The sequence below is a fragment of the Aedes aegypti genome, chromosome 1, assembly GCF_002204515.2.
Source record: "Aedes aegypti strain LVP_AGWG chromosome 1, AaegL5.0 Primary Assembly, whole genome shotgun sequence".
NCBI classification, from domain to species: Eukaryota; Metazoa; Arthropoda; class Insecta; order Diptera; family Culicidae; genus Aedes; species Aedes aegypti.
The window spans coordinates 173,471,625-173,495,115 of record NC_035107.1 but is presented as its reverse complement, the minus strand read 5'-3'; the positions used below and the strand labels follow the sequence as shown (position 1 = coordinate 173,495,115).

Here is a 23,491-nt window from a genome sequence, read left to right as displayed (position 1 = left end):
AATGATATTTCATATGTGATAAAACATGTCAAAATTCTTATTTATGCTGACGATAAAAAACTTTTTATGGAAATCAATATCAAAAAAGAGAGCGACATTTATCTGAATGGAATAAGTATATTTGATAAATGGTGTAGTAAAAGCTTGCTTAAATTAAACGTCAAAAAATGTAATCTAATCACATATAGCAGAAAACGTAATACACCACAGATTACTGTCTTTTTAGAAAATCAAGATGTTCAAAGGTGCGATAAGATTAGAGATTTAGGTGTTATATTAGATTCTAAACTTACATTTACTGACCATTATAATACTATTGTCCATAAAGCAACCAATATGTTAAGCTTTATTAAACGTTTTAGCTCCAATTTTCGGGATCCATATACGATTAAAACCTTGTACATTGCTTATGTAAGATCAGTTTTAGAATATTGTAGTATTGTGTGGTCCCCACATATGAAAACACATGGTGATAGAATCGAATCTGTACAGAAGCAATTTCTTTTACATGCCTTACGCAAATTAGGCTGGACAATGTTTTCACTGCCATCATACGAGGCTCGATGCATGCTTATTGACATCCAAACTTTAAAGGAGCGTCGCGAATTAGCCATGATTTCATTTGTCAATGATATAGTATCGCATCGTATTGATTCCACCAATCTCTTATCTAGTTTGAATGTCTACACGCCCGTCAGACAGTTGAGGAATCGGAATTTGTTCGCATCAAACAATCATCGAACTAATTATGCCAAATTCGGCCCAATAAATCAAATGATGTCTCTTTATAACCAGCATTACACAGAAATTGATTTGACCATGTCGCGAACGAAGCTTAGGCAATATTTTAATTCCCTGAGATATAACACAACATAGTTTTAGCTAACATGTAGTCTACAATTGATTAACGAAATAAATAAATAAAATAAATAAAGACGTGGACTATGCTCGAGGAGGACTTGCAAGCTCTTGGTGTCTTCGAATGCCGAGTGCTAAGGACGATCTTCGGCGGCGTGCAGAAGAACGGGGTGTGGCGGCGAAGAATGAACCACGAGCGCGCTAAACTCTAAGGCGAACCCAGTATTCTGAAGGTGGCTAAAGTTGGAAGGATAGGCTGGGCAGGACATGTTGCAAGAATGACGGACAACAGCCCTGTAAAGATGCTGTTCGCCACGAATCCGGTCGGAACAAGAAGGCAGTGAGCTAGGTGGATTGACCAGGTGCACCAGGACCTGGAGAGTATGGGTCGCAGTCAAGGATGGAGATAAGCGGTCATGAACCGAGTGAATTGGCGAAATATTGTTGGCGAGGTTTTATCAAGCTAATTGATGTAAAACCAAATAAATAATTACAAGCCGTGCATACAAGTTGAAATAAATTGGTATATACCGTCGTGCGGGGCGACATTGTTCCATAAGGGTGACTTTGGGCCAATATTTTTACAGCAAGCTAACAATGTGACAACCTTCAAGAATACGTTATAAATAGCCAATATATGTGCATAGATTTTTTTTGACGTAGTGTAATTTAAGAAATTCATCGACTATAGCACCACCTACTTTATTGTGAAAAATATAATTAGAACCGTTATTCCCTTATATTTGGTTGATTTTCTTCATACAAACTTCAAGTTCGTTTAGCCCACTGTTAGAGTTGACGGATTCTGCTCACAGTAGCTTCTGGGGGTACTACTGAACAAGTTTGGGAAGTGTCGCTTAATATTTTCACAAGTTGATTTTTTTTCTATATGAAATGGGCAAATTTAATGAATAAACTTTTATACTGATTAACTGAAGCTTACTCGAGCACGGCCGAGAGGGATCTTTTCAATGGTATTGGTCACCCAAAAAACGAACTGATTTGAATGAACCTTGCACGGATTACGTACTTGAGTTTAACATATTTTTTTCGAATATTTTTTTGAATATTTTTTTTCCAATCATTAGTCCTAAAAAGATAACGATTTAACAGAATTGAAATTTATGATGAAAAACTATAAAGTCAAATTGATATTAATTTGTTGGGCGAAAATGGAAAAAATTTGAATAATTTTCATTCGATTTGATCTAGCGGCCCTCCGGAATAACTCCGGACCGGCGGACTTTTCCAAGAATTCCAACCGCCCTTGAAAATCTAGATACCGTAATCCGGGGTAACATTGATCATATTTTTTAATTTTTCTTAAATTTTTCATTTCACAATACAAATGTTACAAGTTTCATATATTTAAAACAAGTACTGGCACCCACCGCTCCTAGCTATGTATTTTATTTTGTTTTTCGAAAGATTTAAACATGTTTAAATAAATGTTTTAAGTGATTTTTTGATTCAGCTGATATGGGGTAACATTGATCACCCAAGTAAACAACGTTCGCTAATATTGGAAATGGAAGCCGAATATGAAGACCAAACTCTTACAAGTCATTTACTTTTTGAGTTATTTCAAAATTAAAAACACCTTGAACCGCGTAATACGCCTAAAAGTAGGCAATCTCCTCAGGAAATTCTACATTCGTAATAGTATTTAGTTAATGTTGCCTAAATGAATAAACTTATGAAATATTTGACAACGGAATCGTTTTCGGCGATGCCATTTTTAGTAACACCCGCATTTTCCTTGATCACATCGTCTGCAGATCTCACGTGAGACATGAATTTTCGGTAGTGTCAGTGAAAATGATAGAAATCATTGTTTCAAGAAAAATTTGCGCATGAACTAAACGCAATTTTGGCAAAAACCTTAATTATCATTAGCTTATGAATATACGAAAGAGAGGCACCATGCATGGTTCGAAAATGCTTCATCAATAAATCTTTATTTGAACGTTTAACAAGATGAGTCATCCCGATCAATGTTACCCCGCTGATCAATGTTACCCCGGATTACGGTATCTTGTAAGATGTTCTTATGTTTCCATTTGAACTGGAATTTTGTCAGTTTGTTGGCCAGAAAAAAAAAACAAAAGTAAAAAATATCGACGGACCATTACGTAAAGCTACTCTAATATGCTTCTTCCAATTCAGTCGTTTTACCTGTCCTTGATGCGGATAAGCGATGGCAAATACTCCGTAGCCGTCAGCTGCTGTCAATGTGTTCGGTGAGATATCCGAGATGTTCTGCTGCGAGCCTTCAATCACAAAGTACTCAACTAGGCCGTTGACGCCAGCGTCCTTGTCCTGGGCGAGTACATTCTTGAAGATGGTCGTTCCAACGGGCGTGGACTGTAAGATAAAGATAATGAGAAGGAAAATTAAAATAAACACAATAAATCATACCCGATTCTGTTATTAGCATCCTAGTGGAACAATAATGCCTTAGCGACATGGTTCTAAAATTGAAGGGCAGTAACGTTTTACAACTAGAATCACTGGTGGCAAAAAATAAATGGCTGTGAAGTGGACCTCATAAAAATGTGCCATGGGTGCACGATGTCTTCGTTCCAAAGGAAGCAACCATTGCCATCATCAGCAACAGTATCTGATGATGGATCTGGTCGTGGCTGCTGGAAGCCCCATCCGCTCAACACGTTGAAGGGTTTACTTGTGCATTCTTGAAGTGTCCGTACCATGAACCATACACGCAGATGAGCCATCATTTCCAATTAATCACTTTGCGCTGCATAATAATTCCTTCAGGGGTTATGCAAACAATTTCACATGCCATTGGTTCACTGTTGGAGTCGACGTGACTGAACGTAAGAAATTTCTTCGTGTGCTTTTTCTTTTTCTAGGTGGAGCAGAATTCTTGCTCAGAAATTTCAAACTGATTTGTAGGGTAAATGGCAAATTTATTGCTCATTGTCAACTTATTTCACTCTAGTCATAGCCAAACATTGAAATCAATATATATTCAACCTTCACTTAGTCTTTTCTGAATAACTCCAGATTGTAAGTGAAGTTAAATTTCACTATTTAGTGTGGCTCTGATTACAGTAAAATTGTTACGTAAAAAGCTGAAACATTTCGAACTGAATGTGAAAGAGACATAGAGTAAAGTGGGGTAAGATTTCTAGTGCAATTCAAAACTTATGTAATAAATGTCAAGGTTGGAATGCAATTCAAGAAAGGGACTTACACTCCAAATATTATAGAAATCGATAGAGTTTCGGAAAAGTTATGGCTATTTGTTGTTTTTTGACGTGAAAATTAAAATTTTTGATTGAACTTTCATTGCATCCAACGAAATAAGAATAAAATAATATAAAATGCTCTTAACCCCTCTACCGGCAGCTTCATTTTTTTCCCAAAAAAAAAATATTCAAATCGTTATAACTTTTTTGTTTTTCAATATTTTTGCACCATTTTTTCACAAGTTCTCAAACAACTCTTCTTGTTTAGGAAATCCGTGTCGATATTAATCATTGGCGATCTGGTTTTAAAGATATTCCGATGTTGCTTAGGGGACCGACACTTTTCATATAAAATGTCTTTGGCGGCCATTTTGTTTTTTATTAATTTATCAAAAAAAAAATAAAATAAATAAAATGTGGGCTAAATAATGCCAGGTAATAAGGAGCTACTCTGAAAAAAAATCATACAAATCGATTAAGAATTCTTAGAGATATCTCAAAATTACGAAATGATGTTTTTAAGATCTTTATTTGGCAAGCATGGTTCAAGAAAACTAAAACCTCATTACTTAAAGACGGCTGCACCAAATTGCTTCATTTTTTCACAACATATTCTCATTAAAGTATTGTTCCGAAGAGTGAATATCCGAATACGATTAAAATTCTGTAGCTTGAGAAATTAACGGGGGGTTCTGGTTACGGGTCGGGTCACCCAAGGAATTTTTGAATATCTTCAAAACCAGATGGCCAATGATCAACATCGACACAGATCCTATAACAAGAAGAGTTTTTTTTTTGAGAACTTGTGAAAAAATGGTGCAAAAATATTGAAAACCAAAAACGTTATAACGATTTGAATTTGAATTTTGCGGTTAAAAATGAAACTGCCGGTAGAGGGGTTAATTCATCAATAATTTTATTTAATAAAAAAATGATTTATCTTGGTAGTTTTACTATAGGAATAAAAGTTTAATTATAGGTACAAAGGAGCTTAAATTCTAAGTAAAAATATTTGTTCCAATCATGTATTGAGCAAAATATTTTGCAACAATTTATAGCAAAATGGCTGTGAAAAAACACTAGTGTGACTATAGGGAACTGTCTACTAAAGGAATACTGATCATAGTATGTTTTGATATTTGAAAAGTATTAACAGATGTGAATGAACGTACATTTTGTTGAATTAAACGGAAACATCCTAGAATTATTCTGAAACTGAAAGGCACAGAGCTTTTGATATAGAAACGACAAATATTCTTGTACCTGACTTGATTTTAGTGCCTTTTATGATTCCATATAAAAATGTTCCACTTTGTTCATGCTTGGTGCACCTAATGAAAGAAGATCCCAATAAACTCATCAAAGCCGGACCATGGCCATAAAATGCAAAGAATTTCCTCCATAATGACGACGACACATCGCTAAGGAAAATAAATCTGCACAATCACTTGCCTTATTCTTCCCAACGTCGTCAACCGCAGAGGAGCCATCGTCTTGATTGCCGCGGGTTGAAGATCAATGCTCTGAATAGAATTGCGCTCTTTCCTTTCGCAAACTGACATCATATGATGAGATGTCAGTCTTCTTTACCCGCGCCAAGACTGTGCTCTGCGATGTCTGCTTTCTTTACAAAGCATTTGCAGCCAGTCTTGCTAGCAGATTTGCAATCAACTAGAGCTTTCATCATTTATCACGAGCTCTTTGAAAGAGCATCCTAATGAGGTTGTGAACCCAGCACGCCTAGATGATCTTGATCTAGGTCTGACAGATGATTAGAAATAGTTTGAGAAAGGTGATGGGTTGAGAAATGCACTTCTTTTGCTATGAATTGTGTGAAGAGGTATTATAGTGATTTTCTGGCAAAAAATATCATTTAAAAAATCTAGGTTTTCAACGATACTTTCAACACATAGATTTTGAAATGAAATATTTTTTAGCATTTTGTCAATGTTTTGGTCAATGCAGCTGATTTGGATCTAGGATTATCTAGTTTATCTAGGATTGTCTAGGATTATTAGAATCTTTAAATATGTATACAACTCGTCGTTTTGTGCAAAATAGGAATTATTTTCTGCTCATTTTTGCGGTATTTCAAACAAAATACAATATATGCTTAGTATACAGAAAGTTAAAACAATATGAGTAATAAATTGATTTGAATTCTAAATCGCAAAAAAAAACTTTTGACCAACTGCATTCCATATTTGTTTTTTTTTCTTCTATTGCCTTACCATTTGGATGCTTTCTGTTTCTTTTCAGACAATTATATATCTCAATATATTGTCTCGATTGACCTGTATTCTATACCCCAGTGCCTTCACCCGAACTTTATCTTTGCCAGGCCCATCACATGCACTTAAACGGGTGGCTGTCTTATCGACTGTCCATAAATTCTGTTCCTCTCACCTAAACCGCGTGCAGACGAACAATCTTATCCTCATTTATGCAACAAAGTACACTCAATTACCGTAAATCGTCATAAATTGGCTCATTGCAAGCGAAAAGTATGCGTTAAGGTAGAAAACAAAACACCGTTTTAAGACACTGGGCTGGTATAGGGTATCCCAGAAAATATCCATTTGCTGAAAAATCTGCATTATATGCCAACAATGTTAACGTAAAAAATGTGTACAAACAATTCCAACGTAAGAAATTAGGATGAATGTTTAAAAATTATAAAAATATGGAAACGCCCATTTGAAAAACTTACAAACATTAAAACGTAATGTCGTTTATAATTTTTCTTCTTAACTTCATTTGTATGTGCAGCTTTTAAACCACCCTATTGAAGGTCTGCGCGCGCGTCAATAAGTGTTAAATTTATGGAAAAGATTAGTTCCCTGACTTTTCCACCAGCTTGCTAGTATTTGGCAGCAGTCAGGCCGAGAAGTTGAACTCACCATTCTTACATTATGCTTTTACGGGGAAGGCAATGGGTATAGCATTGATTAAATCAATTAACCTTCTTCATTCAGCCCACATACTCTCTTCTCATGAAAGGCTCAATCATGAGCATAGGTTTTTTCAACTTGCATTTCTTTTTAATTATTAATGATACATACTTTAATGAATTCAATAATAATACGTGTTATGTTACTTCGGAATTATTCCATATATGCTAACAAAATTGGTTACGTATCATATGAAAGGAATAAATAATGAACCCTATTAGCTAGAAGAATGATGTCTACGCAAAAGTAGTTCAATGGAATAAGAATCACATGACTTTGGGAAAATTGATTCTTATTCTTTCCGAAAGATACTGCTGGTAGCTGCTAACGTTATTAGCAGTCATCAGCAAGAATTTGTTTTGACTATTTTTTTTTGACTATTTTATACCCAATATGCAATATTAGCTGTACAAAATTTGAGCCTCAAAGTTCTAGGTATTTTTTAGAAATTTTAGTTTCTTCCCATATTACAAATTACATCAAACCCGCAAAACACGGTGAATAACATTCACGAAAACGCGACGTGAGACAAGACATAACACTTATAGTTCTTACTATAGTCGGTGAATAAAGTCGTCAGATTGATGAGTTTCCTCGCATAAAACGCTGTTTTCTGAGTTCATTTATACATTTTGTTTCGTCCCGTACACTCGTATAAAGTAAGTCGAATCAATCCGTAGCAGCTGTCAAATCAACATTTGTTATCATAAGTTAAGTCGCATAAGATTACAGGTTAGTTCGGTAGAATAGTTATACACTCGCATTGTATGCTATTATTCATATCATAATATATGCACGTATATCGCCTCCACTTTTGTACGTAGAAGGCCCTTTCGCGACATTTTATAAGTGAAATTTTGCACATACAAAGCCTCCCGGTGACTTCGTTATACGTACATTTTGGTTGTCTGGGCATCCTTACCAGCAGCTCTATTGTTCTTGAGTTGCTCAATGGCTTCCTTAACCTCCCTCAAAGTAGGGGCTGGTTGGTTTCCATCGCCCGCAGTACTGATGAAAGTATTTCCTTCGTTGACCCATCTTTCATTACCTGTGCTTTCAGCGCCATTCAGATGCTTGTCGAAATGCTGCTTCCATCTTTCGATCACTACACGTTCTTCCGTCAAAATGCTCCCATCCTTATCCCTGCACATCTTGGCTCGCAGCACGAAGCCCTTGCGAGATGCGTTGAGCTTCTGATAGAACTGACGTGTTTCTTGAGACCGGCACAGCTGTTATATCTCCTCGCATTCCGTCTCCTCCGGGCGGCGTTTTTTTCTCCCGGATGAGGGGAGCTTGCTGTTGCCGCTTCCATCTATAACGTTCCACGTTCTGTCGGGTTCTTTGCTACAGCATGACCGCCCACGCTGCATTCTTCTCCTCCCGAATCTGCCTACATTCCTCATCGAACCAATCGTTCCGTCGACTCCGTCCCACGTACCCGACGTTGCTCTCAGCTGCATTATGGTTGGTTGCTTTCACTGTTCTCCAGCAGTCCTCAAGAGAGGCTTCAGTCAACTCACCCTCTTCCGGTAATGCAGCCTCGAGGTGCTGAGCATATGCAGCTGCAACATTCCGTTGCTTAAGCCGCTCTAGGTCATACCGGGGCGGCCGTCGGTACTGTACGTTGTTAACGACGGAGAGTTTTGGGTGAAGTTTACCCATCACTAGACGTCGATAACGTTAGAGAAGTGCTGTATATCAATCAGAACGTGTGATTCTGTCTGCTGTGGTGATCTCCAGGTGTATCGGTATGAAGGCTGTGCTGGAAGTAGGTGCTACGAATGACCATATTCTTAGAGGCGGCGAAATCAATTAGTCGTAAGCCGTTTTAGTTCGTCAGACGGTGGGCGCTAAACTTTCCAATAGTTGCTCTGAATTCCTCCTCCTGGCCAACCTGAGCGTTTAGATCTCCTATGATGATTTTGACGTCGTGTTTTGAGCACCTGTCGCGTTCGAGCTGCGCATAAAAAGCGTTTTTATCACCATTAGTGCTTCCGGAGTGAGGGCTGTGCACGTTTATTATGCTGAAGTTGAATAACCGGCCTTTGAGCCTCAACTTGCACATTCTCTTATTCATGGGCCACCACCTGATCACGCGCCTCTGCATGTCACCCATCACTATAAAAACTGTTCCCAGCTCGTGTGTGTTGTCGCAGCTCTGGTAGATGATATGGTTACCTCTAAACGTTCGCACCATTGATCCCTTCCAATACACTTCCTGCAACGCTACGATGCCGAATCTGCGGTCCTTCAGCACGTCGGCGAGTATGCGTGTGCTCCCGATAAAGTTGAGAGATGTACAGTTCCACGTACCGAGCTTCCAATCGCTAGTCTCTTAACGTCGCTGTGATCTTCGCCGATTGTACTTGTTCGTATTCTGTCGTTGATTGATTCGTATTCTGATGTTGCTTGATTTGTTTATGGCTGGCTTGCAGGGCCTGACACCAGCCCCCTAGATTTCCGGAGGACCATTCCCCCTAAATGTTCGGAGGGCAATAGTGCACAGTTTCAGACGCTCCAAGTTTGCAGAAGCAAACCCCTTCCTTCCCTGTCAGCATACGACCTAAGTTCCCACCGGGTTGGTTATCCGATCTTCCCTAAGGTTCCCTCGTACCCCGGTCAGTACCGCGAGGATGTACCCAGACAACCAAAATGTACGCATAACATAATCACCTTTTGCGTTATCCGATGCAAAGTTTCACGTATAAGATTTCAAGAAAAGGCCTTATACGTACAAAAGTGCAGGCGATATACGTGCGTATTCTATATGATGAAAAATGGCATACAATGCGAGTGTATAAAATTTGTTGTGATCAAATCTGTTTTCTTATGTGATCTTATTTATGATAACAAATATTATTTTGACAGCTGCTACGGATTGATTCGACTTATTTTGTACAAGTGTATGGGGCGAAGCAGAAATACGCAGAAATATACAGAAATTTTTCCTTTATGTTTGATTTTTTTGTGTCGGTAGGGTCAGTGTTCCCTTAGTGGACAGTCCCCTATAGTCGCACTAGTGGCTTTTTACGGCCGTTTTGCTATGAATCTTTTCAAAATATTTTTTGACATGAAGGTCAGGGGCTATTTATCTAAGTACCATTGATACACAGCTTGATTTTGTTCAAAAAATGATCGAAATAATTAATTTTGCTTAAAATTTGAGCTCCCTTGCGCCTATAGTTAACCTATTGTTCCTATAGTAGCACTACTGAGAGAAACTATTTTTTATTATACGAAATAATTAATGAATTAAGTACTTTTTTTACATCAAACGAAAGCTTTTGATCCACACTTTCAAGGAAAAATATAAAAGCTTTGTAAAAATACGGTTTTGATTAGTATTTTGCCAACGCCGTGATGCTAGTGCTACTATAGGAACAGAAATTAGAAATAGTGCTACTATAGGCACATGTATTCCTATAGTGGCACAAGCGAAAATAAATGCAAACATATGAATTTTCGCAGTTTTTATATTTTTCCCACAAAACCAAGATAAAAAGCTTTCAGATGATGTCAAAATAATGACGCTAGCGTTATTTTTTGATTTTATACGAATATTTGTTCTTAGCTATGCGGCTATTGGTACATCGACCCTATGTTTTATAACTAGATAATTCTATAAATCTCGCATAACTTGTGTTCTCGCCCTAAAAGCCATTGGTAACCGAGTGTGTAGCTTATTGTTACCGAACAAACAAATGGATTTACACGTTATTCAACAATGCTTAGAGTAAAGTGGGGCAAAAGTTCGAGTGGGGCAAGAGTTTCTTTTTAAGATTTCTAACTCAAATCAAATCAAAACTTAGAAATGTCATGGTGGTTCGAATGCTATTCAAGTAAGAGACTTTTTACTCCAAATATCATAAAAATCGATTGAGATTTGGAAAAGTTATGGCTATTTGTTGTTTTTCGACGTAAATATTGTAATATTTGGTCAAACTCTCGATGCATGGAACCAAATGAAGATTAAATATTTTTCATATATTATGTAAGGGCGTTTCTAGGCCTATCATAAGGATGCTTTGACGTGTATTAGTTTTTCCATAAATAGTTGGAATCAATTTTTGGCCCATAGCGGGGCAAAAGTTCGAATCTGCGGGCAAAAGTTCGACCCATGTATAAACCCACGGAAAATTTTTCAAATTTCCTGAAATCTACATATTATCTTCATATTTAGCGAAATTTGCCTGATCGTGCGAAAAATATCACAAAAATTTTACATTTTCACTTAGTTTTGCGAAAAACTGCTATTTTTTGGGTGTATTACAATTAACCCTGTTTTGGGCATTTTTTGATGCAAATTTAGTGTGTATTTTCGGCAAACATAAGTTTACGGCTGGTTTAAAGTATGCCTGGCATAAAAATATTGATATTTTGTGTTTTAGCCAACGAACTTTTGCCCCACACTAGATTCGAACTTTTGCCCCACCGGTGGGGCAAAAGTTCGTTTAAGACAATCAATTTTGAAACTGTTATAATTAAAAATGGGTAAATATTTTGACACAAGTTTGTTCAGCAAAGTTATAGCCAATATGTTGAAGGTTCGCTGTATGGTATTTGTTTTGTTTCATCTGCTATTATTTTCCTGGAAACTTTGATAAAACCACTAAGGTCGAACTTTTGCCCCACCTTACTCTAATCAATGGTTCCTTGAATATCGAGTTATAGAGAGTCGACTGTATTTGTTTCTTCCAGCAAACTCAGTAAAGCTTATTTCACAATTCGGCGAAGAATCCTAAAAAATAACAGATTTACCACATTTTGATATTTAAACTAGAAACTTATTGAACAACATTACTGGCTGATAAGTTTTGCAGTTTGTTCTAGTTTTTGTCAAATCTCTCTAAGTGAACTGGTTTGAAAAATGATATAAGTTTTGATTAAATATTAAACTGCTAATGAAGTTGATCTAATCAATGATCTTGGAGCTTTCTCAGTGTCACTTTTAATGTGCTGTCTAGGATCCAATTAATTTAAAACAAAAAATCTGGACTCTCTTGGACATAAAAGTGTTGTCAACAACTGTCCTTTCCATGGATTCGAATGTGGACGCGCTTCTGAGTACATGCAAACTTATGAACATATTACTTGTAATCCACATACACAGCACATAGCTATAACCGAAAAAAATACGCTCATTACATCAACCAACTTCATGCTGGCTATCAATATCCCCTTCCCAAAGCATTTTTGTTCCATTATTCGATATATCTACTAGTAAATGGTCCCTTCAATCAATCTGAATACTTCGATCCCATTTCTATCTTCGTGGCCGTGTGGCTAATGTCGTCAGGTAGTCAAACACCATGGGGTGTGAGTTCTATTCCCGCATCAGACAATGAGACTTTTTGTCAATAATGTTTCTCGGCTGTGCTATTTGAGCATGGTTGTCCGTTGTCTAGAGTTTGAATTACACTATGTGCAGCTACATGACTAAAGACGGTAGCTTTTTTTTAAATTTCGTCTTTGAATTCACACATTAGGTTTCTACGAACCACGATCGTATAGTTCCATTCATTCAACATTTAGCATCGCATGTGCAAACATTGCAGCCTACAACCTGCGCCTTGCTCACTGGTAGCTTGGTAGCTCAATTTTGAAGTCATTCGATCGTGAGTGATGGTATTGTGATTTATCTCGACAGAAACATTCTTCCAACATTAAAAGCGTTTTTTCCAAAGTGCTGCAGTTACCTGCAGTCATAAGTCACCTGTTATCGCAATGGATCGACGTGAACTGGGACGTTTCTCTCATGTTACATGTTTCTCTTCTCGCCGATGCTATTAAGTAGGAAGCTCTTTCCCGGGCTTCTAGCAAGCCGTCCGTACTGGTTGGGAAAATGTGAACATTTAGCTGAACCTTGTTTCATCATTAGGGGAGACTGGGCAGATTTGTTCCCCGAGATAAATTAATCCCTTTTTTATCCTAAAACAACATACAATATACTATATCTGCACGGTAATGCTAAATAATGAGTCATTGTACATCTCGTCAAAACGTTACACAATAAGTCTTCATATTAGTGAAGGTGAATCTTTTCTCCTAATTTTCAAAAAGTGATCTGTTCTTGAAAAGTTTGGACAATCTTATATTTTGAAACATGTAGTAACGTTTCGTTTGAGGTTTAGAGAATATTAATACAAAATTACATTACTGTACATTTTCCTTATCTAAATTCCTATTTTGGTACATTTGTTAAAAAAGGGGGAACAAGGGAACAAATGTCATCTCACTAAATTTTGATTTTCTGGCAGAGTTATAGCCTAATTGGATAAAACCTACCCAGACTCCCCTACTGACATCCGCATTAGAGGTTTCGATGTTGATGAAAAATGAAAAATAGGAATTTACAGCTGAACAGATGAAAGTTTACATTCGAACTGGAATAAGGCTTGCCTCTTAGGCTTCATTTCATAAGGTACAGAGTCTGTTTGTAAGTTCAGTTCCACTAGCTTCGACAGAATTTTCTTGTCCAATTGACCTATTTTTCGTATTGTATGCCCTGAGAAGCCATATAAACTTCCAACCTTAAAAGATCCTTCTTGGAATCGGGATTCGAACTCGCTCTTGCTGGATAGTTGAATAGAATATCTTGATGGGTTACTATTATTATATTTGAGTTGGGTTTAATAAAATTATAGTTGATTAGGAATCTATTCCTTGAACCTAACCATCCCTATACAATTGATGAGAATAATTCTTCTGAAGTGCACGTTTCTGTACGCTTCGTAACTTCCTCGATTCAACTGATAATGAGTAATTTGATCACTGTAAGAAGAAAAAGATGTAAGAATAGTAGACAATCTTCAGAGGAAGCACACAGAACTACAACTTTCGAGCGTAATTGATCCGATCTTGTCTGTTAGCTTTAGTAATTCTTTATTTGAGCGGTTGATACTGAGTCGAAGTCGTGACTTATTTATTACAATTTTGTGCAATGATAAACCGTTCAGAAGTAAATAAGATCACCGGGAGGAAACATCTATTGGAAATGCCCGGAGGAGAATGCATTGCCGCGCCGGTGAAGAAAGCAATAACAGGGAAGCTTCTCCTCGTCGAACTGGGCTGTCCACAATTACCGGAATCAGACAGAACAGCGCGACCCACGCCCTGAAATTGTTCGGTTGCCAAGTCGATCATAGGATCTGGGTGAACTGGTTTAACACGGTTACCTCGAGAGGAATGAGACTCAAAAGATGCTACCTATAGCTGCTGAATTAGAAAATGCTATCTTCGTTCCATTATGCTGTGTGTAGGTTTTAAGTAGAATGAAGGTGGGAGAAAATTTCCACGATTCATGTTGAAAGAAAATAGGAACAGCAGTTTGTTCGCAGATCAACTGAAGATAATTGCAGGAATGATTGGACTTGAAAAACATTTTAATTGATTTTATACTGATTTCAATTTAGAAATCACAGCATCTCAGTAAGAGCGTGATTGTGACCTCTTTTTCAAATTTCAAGAGCATTTCAGCGACTTTCATAAATTCCTTTGTTTTATAGGTGATTTTTTTCTTATATCGGATATTTAGGACCATTACATACAATTCCTATTAAAAAAAAATGTTCGCTTTGCAGATATGCGTATTTCGACCTCACAACGCTATAGAATCAGAAATAGCAATGAATAGATTAAATCCGATAGATTAGGAAATAAAGCCAGAAACTAAAAGCAAGCGATAAATAGATAAAACAACTACATTTCTTACATTCAATAAATGCATCTTCCTTCTTTCATTCAATAGACATATCACATATTTTCACAGATATAACTAGAACCATAAACGGATAATGAACCTTAACCTTTGGCTCTAATCTTTTATCATTTACGCCTTTCCCAACGCCTACTACATTGGTAACCTGTTAACCAGAGCTAGTTTTTGCCACAAATCTCCTTACCCTCCCTCCCTCCTTAAATGTAACATCAATTCCTTTCTTTGTTCTTTCTTTCTTCTTACCAGGTGCCATGCACACTTAAACAGAATCGCCGAAAACCCAACAGCTGATATCTCGGTAATAATTTGACGATTCTCGGTAAAACTTTTACCGAGATCTTGGTAAATTTTGCCGAGATCTCGGCAAAAAAATTGGATTGCCGAAATCTCGGTAAAATAAGTAAGGTACCGTGGGGTTGGTGGATACAGAAAAATCAATAGTCATCATCTTTGTTATGTACAGCTAACGTGAATGATGTAATTCAAACTTTTTTCTGTTGGTAACAAATAAGGGACTGATATACTTCAAATCGACATACATTTCGATTTTTTCTGATTGTTATGTATTGAGTATGAGGGACTTGAAAATTTGCGCCAAATGATCCACTTGCCCCACCATGGTGGGGTAAGTGGATCACCAATAAAAAAAAACTTTTCTCAAAACAAATGTGGTGTAATTTTGTATAATAAGAATGGTATTACTCTCGTTCTTGTTATTAGTGCTAAGGTAGTGTTACATTTAATACTTTAAAATTAAAAAGTATCTTTATTTAATCAAAATATAATGAAAAATATGTATAGATTAGTTCACACTAATAAGAACAAAAAAAAACATTGTTACTAAAATAATTTGGAGAAAATTCATCAATTTATACACAACACATCAACAACACACCAATTTATAACAAACTGAAATTTTATTTATGAATATATTTGTATCATCTGTCTAGAACAATTTATATGATCAAATAGATACTATGCGTTCAATTGGAAAATTAGTATATTTTGCTTTTTTGCAATTTAGCTTAGATAAACCACGAAATGTTTTATGTGAATTCTCGAATTTTTATTATTTTTCATATCAGAAAGCTTAAAAAAACTTATAGGTGGATTTATTAAATTTTTATATGGTCAATTTGACAAATTCAAGCTGGAATGGAAGAACAATAAAGGAAAACAATATTTGCGGGTATTAAAACTTATCAAAATTCTCGTAAGCAGTCTGCCAATAAATGATAATAATACTTGATACCATTAAAGAGTAGGGGTAAGTGTACCATGTACAATATATCTGTATTTATTTATAAAAATCACATGTTTTTCATTGTGATTCATTCAGTTAGAACTGAAATGCTCACCATGTGCCGAAAAAAATAATAGTATTCGATTTAAGATAGAGATACAATTTATGCTTAATATTGACGAATGATCCACTTACCCCACTGATACACTTCCCCCACTGTACCTTACCGAGATTTGGCATTGAAAATTACCGAATTCTCAGTTGTTGGGATCTCGGAGAATCGTTTTACTGAGGTCGGTGAAATAAATTGAGTGTGTAGAAGATCACCCCTGCACATATACATTGATGAAGCTAGCCCTAAACAGCCGATTGTTTAACAATGTTTTCCTGGAATGGTTCAGAGTTTCTTATTGTATACGACGGTTGAATTATTTCAAAGACTTTTCCAAAAGAATTTTTACCAACATTACTTTCACGAACAAATAAGGGTTTTTTCCAAGGATCCCAAAATTTGTTTTTTATGCATTCATTTAAGGAATCCCACAAAAATTTCCCAAATAATTTTAACTTTGGATTTCTTTCGTAGCCGACGAAAAAAAACAAATAAAATCGACTGACGTAATTTAAAACAATGTATCAATAATTGGTGAAACTGTGACAATAATTTTTCAACAATTTTCTGATCAAAATGCAAATGTGTTGTTATTCCTTCGATGACTTGGCAGTCTTCTGTCAATGTTAACAGGAATAAATTCAAGATTGTTTTTCAAGATTTTCAAGAAAACTCCATCCACCTGGTAAGAAGAAAAAAAAAAACATTAATTTTTGCAAGGCCTCTTCTTGGAATTTTTTTATGCATTATCTGAAGAATTTTACTTAATGAATTCATCAATTCTACATGATTTTCCCCTAGTATTCTTATAAAATTTTCCATAAGATTCATTTAGGATCATCTCCAAGAATTGTGCAGGAATTTTCGAAGAATACACCTTGCATTAATATGTCAAAATTAAAATATAAGATCTTTGGAAAATTACTTACGTTTCCGTGGATAAATTTGTTTAAGGTATGTAATTCCAGCAGTAATATAATTAAAAAGCATGAAATAAATTCCTGTAAGACAGAAGCCGAAATCCGACAATTTTTCAAAAGATCTTAATGATTATTATATAATTATATAGGCTGGAAACAATCTTTGAATCAATTAAACCTACGGTAGTTGTTTAAAACAAAAGTCCAACGGCCAGAGGAGCAACGGTACCACCCTGTCCCCTCTGGCTACGCTCATAGGTAATGTATAGCTGATGTCTATAAATAATTCCTTCGATGTTGAACGATTGTCAAATAATTACATGTGGAATATTATCAATTTATATGCCTAATTACGAAAATGCCATCAAGCTGTGTACGGCCTCTCCCATACCTCTTTCGATGAGTAATAGCTCAAAAGTTCAAATTACCCAACCTCACTTTCGTTGACGCCTGTTGCTTGTTGAACCGTTGTTTTTTTTTTTTTTTTAAGAAGAGGATGGAGCGAACTCAACGCAACGGTTATATAGAAGTTGCATATGACAACGCCCCCTGGTGGCGATAGTATTGATGCCAAAGAAAAAGCAATTTGGCCGAAGGCGAACATCATCATCACTTGTGTACATCATGACCACTTCGTCCAAAACTGCCTCTTTCGGGAGATATTTTTGCAACACGGATGATTATACCGTGGAATCTAACAGTGGCTTCATGACATCAGATGTTGCTTACTGTTGCCGTTTTTCTATAATTTATGGCTTAGGTATTTGTAACTCAATTTGTTTTAAATGCCATGGACGATATAAAAAGAACGTTGCAAAAAATGTGCATCTGAAATCTAGTAGGGTATCCGTCTTATTATGGAGGACTTAAGCACGGTGTTGAAATTTTAATCGTATTCCAGTGTCAAAAATCTAAATATTTTAGTATTTTGCAAAGTGAACTGTTAAAACTATCCTTTATCTGGAGTATAGTGAAGTAAAAAAGTAAATTTTGAAATCAAACATACATTTTTTTAATATAAATCTGAAGCTCTTCCTCCGTCATATTATTGCGGTATTTCGTCCTATTATTGCGGTAGTGCCGTCCTATTATTGCGGTATACCAAAAATCATAGATTTTATTACATTCAATGCCACACAATGTTCTAGCATTGAAATTATGCTCCCTACATGTTAATTACACTGTACGGTACTGTCAGTTTGAGTGACTTTGGACATATCTATAAAGAAAACTTATTAATTACTTTGTGTCACGATTCTAAAACAAATTAACAGAATCGAATGATTTTCTGCCGGTTTCATCTCCTCTTCCATCGTAGCTAGACAATGTTATTGCAAAAAGACAAGGTTCTTCCATCTGAGACCGCTAGTTGCTATATGATTTTTTTGACTCAAATATAACCACAATTTGGGTGCTTTTAAAAATATTTTCTAGTTTTCATCAAACCAATGCAATTTTAAAAAATTGCTTCCTTGCGATCATCTTGTATCTTAGTTTTTCAACGCATCTTTGGCATGTGTTCCGATTTTCAATTAGTTTACGTGATTTTACGGTAAAACATTGTGTTAATTTTCAATATATTTGTAAATAAGAGCAACTACAGGGTATAGATAAACATAAATCTTTTGTTTGACTAAATAAATGTATAAATAACACACAATTATGTCACAAAATAGTATCCTAACAATATTATAAATGTTTCCTGCAATTACATTTAAAATTACAAGTGAAATATTGAATTTTTGTATGTAATTTACAGATACCGCAATAATAGGCAAAAACCTATTTTCATTGTCCTATTATTGCGGTATATGCTTTTTCTAAAAAATAAAGAACTTTTATTAAAAATTCAATATCTATCATGTAACTACATCCATACCGAACTGATAAACCCGCTGCATATAATTGTTTTGGTTCCAAACTTGAAAATACACGCTTATGAAAACCCGTCCGTAGATAGAGGGACTAGTTAAAATATAGGGTTTTCTTGATGCATAATTTTAAACTGTTCTTCCAACGATCAAAATCGTTTAATTTTCAAAACATTTATCTGGTACAGCTTGGGAATACTATAAGCTTTCATCAGCATCAATAATATCCATAGGAAATAGAGTTTAGGGATTACCACAATAATAGGCAAATTACCTTATGAGATGATGTGGACAAATTCTGGTTAGGGGCCGTCCAGAAATGACGTAGCATTTTTTCACTGATTTTTACACCCTCTCTCCCCTTGTAGCATTTAGTCACAAATGCTGATACCCCCCACCTCCTTGGGATACGTTGCATTCAAGCACCTCCCCCTATCCATTTTTTATTTGCTTTCATCAGCGATTGGGCTAAAACGAAACATGAACATCCAGAAATTCAAAACAAGGTTCGATTTAAAGTAATATAAATTACTGACTGAAACGTCAGGATAATCTGACGATTACTAGTTTGATATACCGTAGCGCACAAAAGTCATTTGGAACAGTTTAATCAAACATATTTCCTGTTTAAGTTACGTAATTTTGCTTACCAGTTTATACAGGTTGAATTGAATTTGTAGTATTTTTGCTGTTTCTTCAATGAAAATTTAAAACAGTAAAGTGAAAAAGTGCCGCGATCGCTCAGTAGTGTTTGATCCTTCGACCTTGACGCTTGCTCCTGCGGGGGCGGGCGATGATGGCAGGATCAAACATGTCGCGCGTCGGTAAAGTAAAAAAGTGCCGCGTCGAGTAAAGTGAAAAAGTGCCGCGATCGCTTAGTAGTGTTTGATCTATTGATCGCGTCGCTTGCTCTTGCGAGGGCGAGCGATGAACACTTGTTCGGCGTATAATGAGATTATCGAATTTTTCGAGAATCTTGTTAGGCGTAATTATATCATGGATCGCATCACCAAACATTGGTGACTCACAGATCTCTACGTTACCCACTAACCCAATATCCTTTCCATTACAACCGTGGTGGTGATCTCGGTCTCTAATAAAAACGGTAGTCACACTAACCTTCCTTCCCTTCCCCGATGACCGTAAGGACGTGGCCGGCGCCGTTATTGACTTTTAAAATTTGAGCTCTCGATTTGTGCACATTGAAGAATGGTAAGCTAATCCCAAGATCCATTCATTAATTCCCTGTGCAAATTCGATTGTTCTCGTCAATCACGGAGTAGCAACTACGAATTGTACGGTCATCTATGCTTATGCTTTCTACAATGAAAATTTAAAACAAGTTACAATTGAAGAAAAAACTAGAAAAAAGTACCAATCTTTGTTCGAATTTATAAAGCTAATAGTAATGTGTAAGGGTTCAAAATATTTTATAATGTATTGAACAGGAACTTCGTTACATTAGAGGATTTTTGTTATTATTAGTGGTTAAGAAACAGATTTGGTGAATATGATCAAAAAAATACCTTAATTTGAAACGGATTTTCGTCATTTTTAGCGATTCTTATGCATTCATCTTTATTGATATTTCAACTAAATTTCATTATCTTTCCCCATTCTGAAATATTCTTACACAACTCATAACGAAACAATGAAATAATAAAAATAATATTTTGCTGATTTTTTCAGTGATTTAGATAACTGAATATGATGTACTCATTATTATCCAGGCTGTTCTGTCAAGAGCGTTGGTATTTCGAAACATATCGATGAGTTGATTAAGTGAAGATCTCCTCCAAAATTGAACGCATAATTCACTGAATACATATCCTTTTACAATCTTCTTCTTCTTGGCATTACGTCCCCCACTGCTTCTCAGCTTAGTGTTCTTGTGAGCACTTCCACAGTTATTAACTGAGGGCTTTCTTTGTCAAAGTTGCCATTTTCGCATTCGTATATCGTGTGGCAAGTACGATGATACTCTATGGCCAGGGAAGTCAAGGAAATTTCCATTACGATAAATCATTGACTCCTTAAAAAATGGTGCAACACTTTTGTGAAGATTTTACTTTAAGCAAAGCTCACAGCCGAATACCTGCTGTAATCACTGGGCTTAGTCCTGAAAAAATCTCTTGACGCATCACCAAAACATTTATTTGGAGAAATCCTTGAAGAAATACCAGAAGAAATAACGGGATGTATCCGTTTTTGTTTTGTACAAAATTTGAGAGGCATCCCTAGAATAATGTCTTCCACAAAAAATTATTGAAAAAAAAAATTAGTCGAACCTGATATACCTAGGAGAAATATGCTGAGAAATCCCCGTAGATCTCAGGGGAACTTCTGAAGAAAGTATAGAAGAAATTTTCTGATAAATTCCAAAATAATTTTCTATAAAAATCTTGATAGAATCCATGGAGGGAGTAATGGCAGTTTCCAAAGATCAATCCTCGAAAGATTTCATAAATTTTCGAAAAAAAAAAATCTGTTCTGGAAGAATTTTTGCAAGAATTTTGGAAGAAAATTTGGAGAAAAAGAATTACTAGATTGATTCTCGAAGTGACTAAAAAACAGAAGAATTTCATTAGTGCAACCCTAGAGTAATTCATGAAAGATATTCTGCAGGTATCTTCAGATAAAACTGATTGAGTGCTAGTTGAACATTATTATAAATTCATAATGAATTTTATTGGAATTTTGATGAAAACTTAAACGAACGAACACTTAAACAATCTTGAAGTAAATCTTAAAGGAGACGTTTAAACATTTCTGAATCAATTCTTCCATGAATGTAAAGATGAACAATATAGGAAATCACCTCAGGATTTTGTGAAAGTATCCCTCGAGATACGTTTTGGTTGATTCCCTGTAATCATTTAAAAAAGTGTTGTTAACCATAGTGAATTGCTTAAAGAATCTTAGATGAATAGTTGTACATAAATGCAAGTACTTTCAAAAAACCCTGAAGGTGTTCATCAAGAAATCATTGGGAGTATTTCAGGATGCGTCACTACAGTACTTATTGGAGAAATCCTTGGAGAAATTTCAGGAAGTATTCTAGAAATCTCAGGAAATTGTTTGATTCAGTGGGAGGGCAATGAAATAGGCGAAACGAGAAAAAGTAAAAGGTCAGCCATTTGGCCATACTCGACTAAACACCTGATGCAAAAGCCCAGGACAGTGCAGTTCAACTTTTTATTTAATTGTTAGCGTTCATGCTAAGCCGAATGAATAATTTATGGTTTTGACTAAATTCTACAAAAAAAGGCCATGAAGACGTGCCGCTTGATGACAGCGGGAAGGGAAGTGACCAACTAAAAGCCAAACCAAATCAACATCACAATCGAGGGGAGTGAAAATGTTAGGTTATGTACCAACCAGTTTACTTCCTAGTTCTATTTGCCGAGACTTAGATTCCTGCCGTCAACCGGAGGTCATGCATCCCGTCCCGAATGCACTTGGTTGAAAATGCACACTTTCTAGGTATGTAGGTGCTTGCAAGAGGCTCCCGCAAGCCGCAACAAGTCGTGTGTCATGCCAAAGAGAAGCCCAGCCTCCGCGCATAACTGTAACTCGGTCGGTCGGTGGTCATGTTTTTCTTTTTCTGTCTCTCCTAACTACCAGACCCACATTTTTGGTCCGGGTGTTCGTTATTGCTTCCCTTCACAAGTGTGGTTTTTGTGAATGAGGAGTAGGGTGTCTTAGAAAAAAAAATCAATGATCGAAAAGCCATGGTGCTCAACAGTAGGATGCTTATTTATATGATTTTTGTAGAATTAATCAATCTTCTGAACAATCGTTTAGAGTCATGCGAGATCAATTTGTGAAAAGCATTTTTTTCTGAAATGCACCAAAGCCGTTTTCCTATACAAAATTGTCAACTTCTAATAGCTATATCTCCGTCGTTTCTTTATTCTACCGATTTTTTTTTCTGTGACGAACTACAAAAAAAAAACTAATTTTTGATAACTATCGAAAAATTTGTGTGAAAACTATTGATTTAAAAGCTACAGATAGGATGAATTGTGACAAAAAAAAAGAAATAAACACAAAAAATGATGTAGCAGACAAACTACATGTCGTGTCATGTTGGTGTCTTCAGCGCATTTGATTCTTATCTCTCATTGAATAAATGCGCTGAAGAATATTAAAAAATAGTAGGCTTAAAGATGATCTGCACAAAACGTCAAAATAAGACAATTTTCGTTATAAATTACCATTTATCGATCCCGCGGAACCTCTTATAGATTTTTAAGAAAATTGATTTATTGCTCAAAAATGCATTATACAAGCGATTCATTTATATTAGGGTTGAGTACCACGACTTTCCGAACATGTTTTTTTCTGGGTTACCCTAATGAAGAGCTGAGTGTGAGGAATTCGAGTCAGGGAAGCCGTGTTAGAATGGCACTTCATACAACATGCAATGTAGGTCCCTTGTTAGTCCAAAGCTCTAGCTCAGCTGTCTTTGTAGATGTAATGCAATCAACTGTAACCTGTTCCATTGGGAGAGGTTTTTGGCATCTGTCCAGTTTTGCTCAGGCATCGTATGGATGGAAGTAGTGTGCCTCTAAACATTTCAAAGGTTCTCTAGCAACAAATAAGTG

General features: G+C 36.1%; 1 protein-coding gene across 3 annotated transcripts in view; it reads right to left on the bottom strand.

The window, feature by feature from the left end:
* Positions 1–23,491, bottom strand: part of LOC5570607 (cadherin-99C) — a 414,362-nt gene that overhangs the window by 99,589 nt on the left and 291,282 nt on the right. For all 3 annotated transcript variants that reach the window (XM_021853635.1, XM_021853641.1, XM_021853648.1), the window contains one exon: positions 3,034–3,222. In XM_021853635.1, coding sequence (XP_021709327.1) covers positions 3,034–3,222 — 189 coding nt within the window. The remainder of the gene's footprint in view (positions 1–3,033; positions 3,223–23,491) is intronic.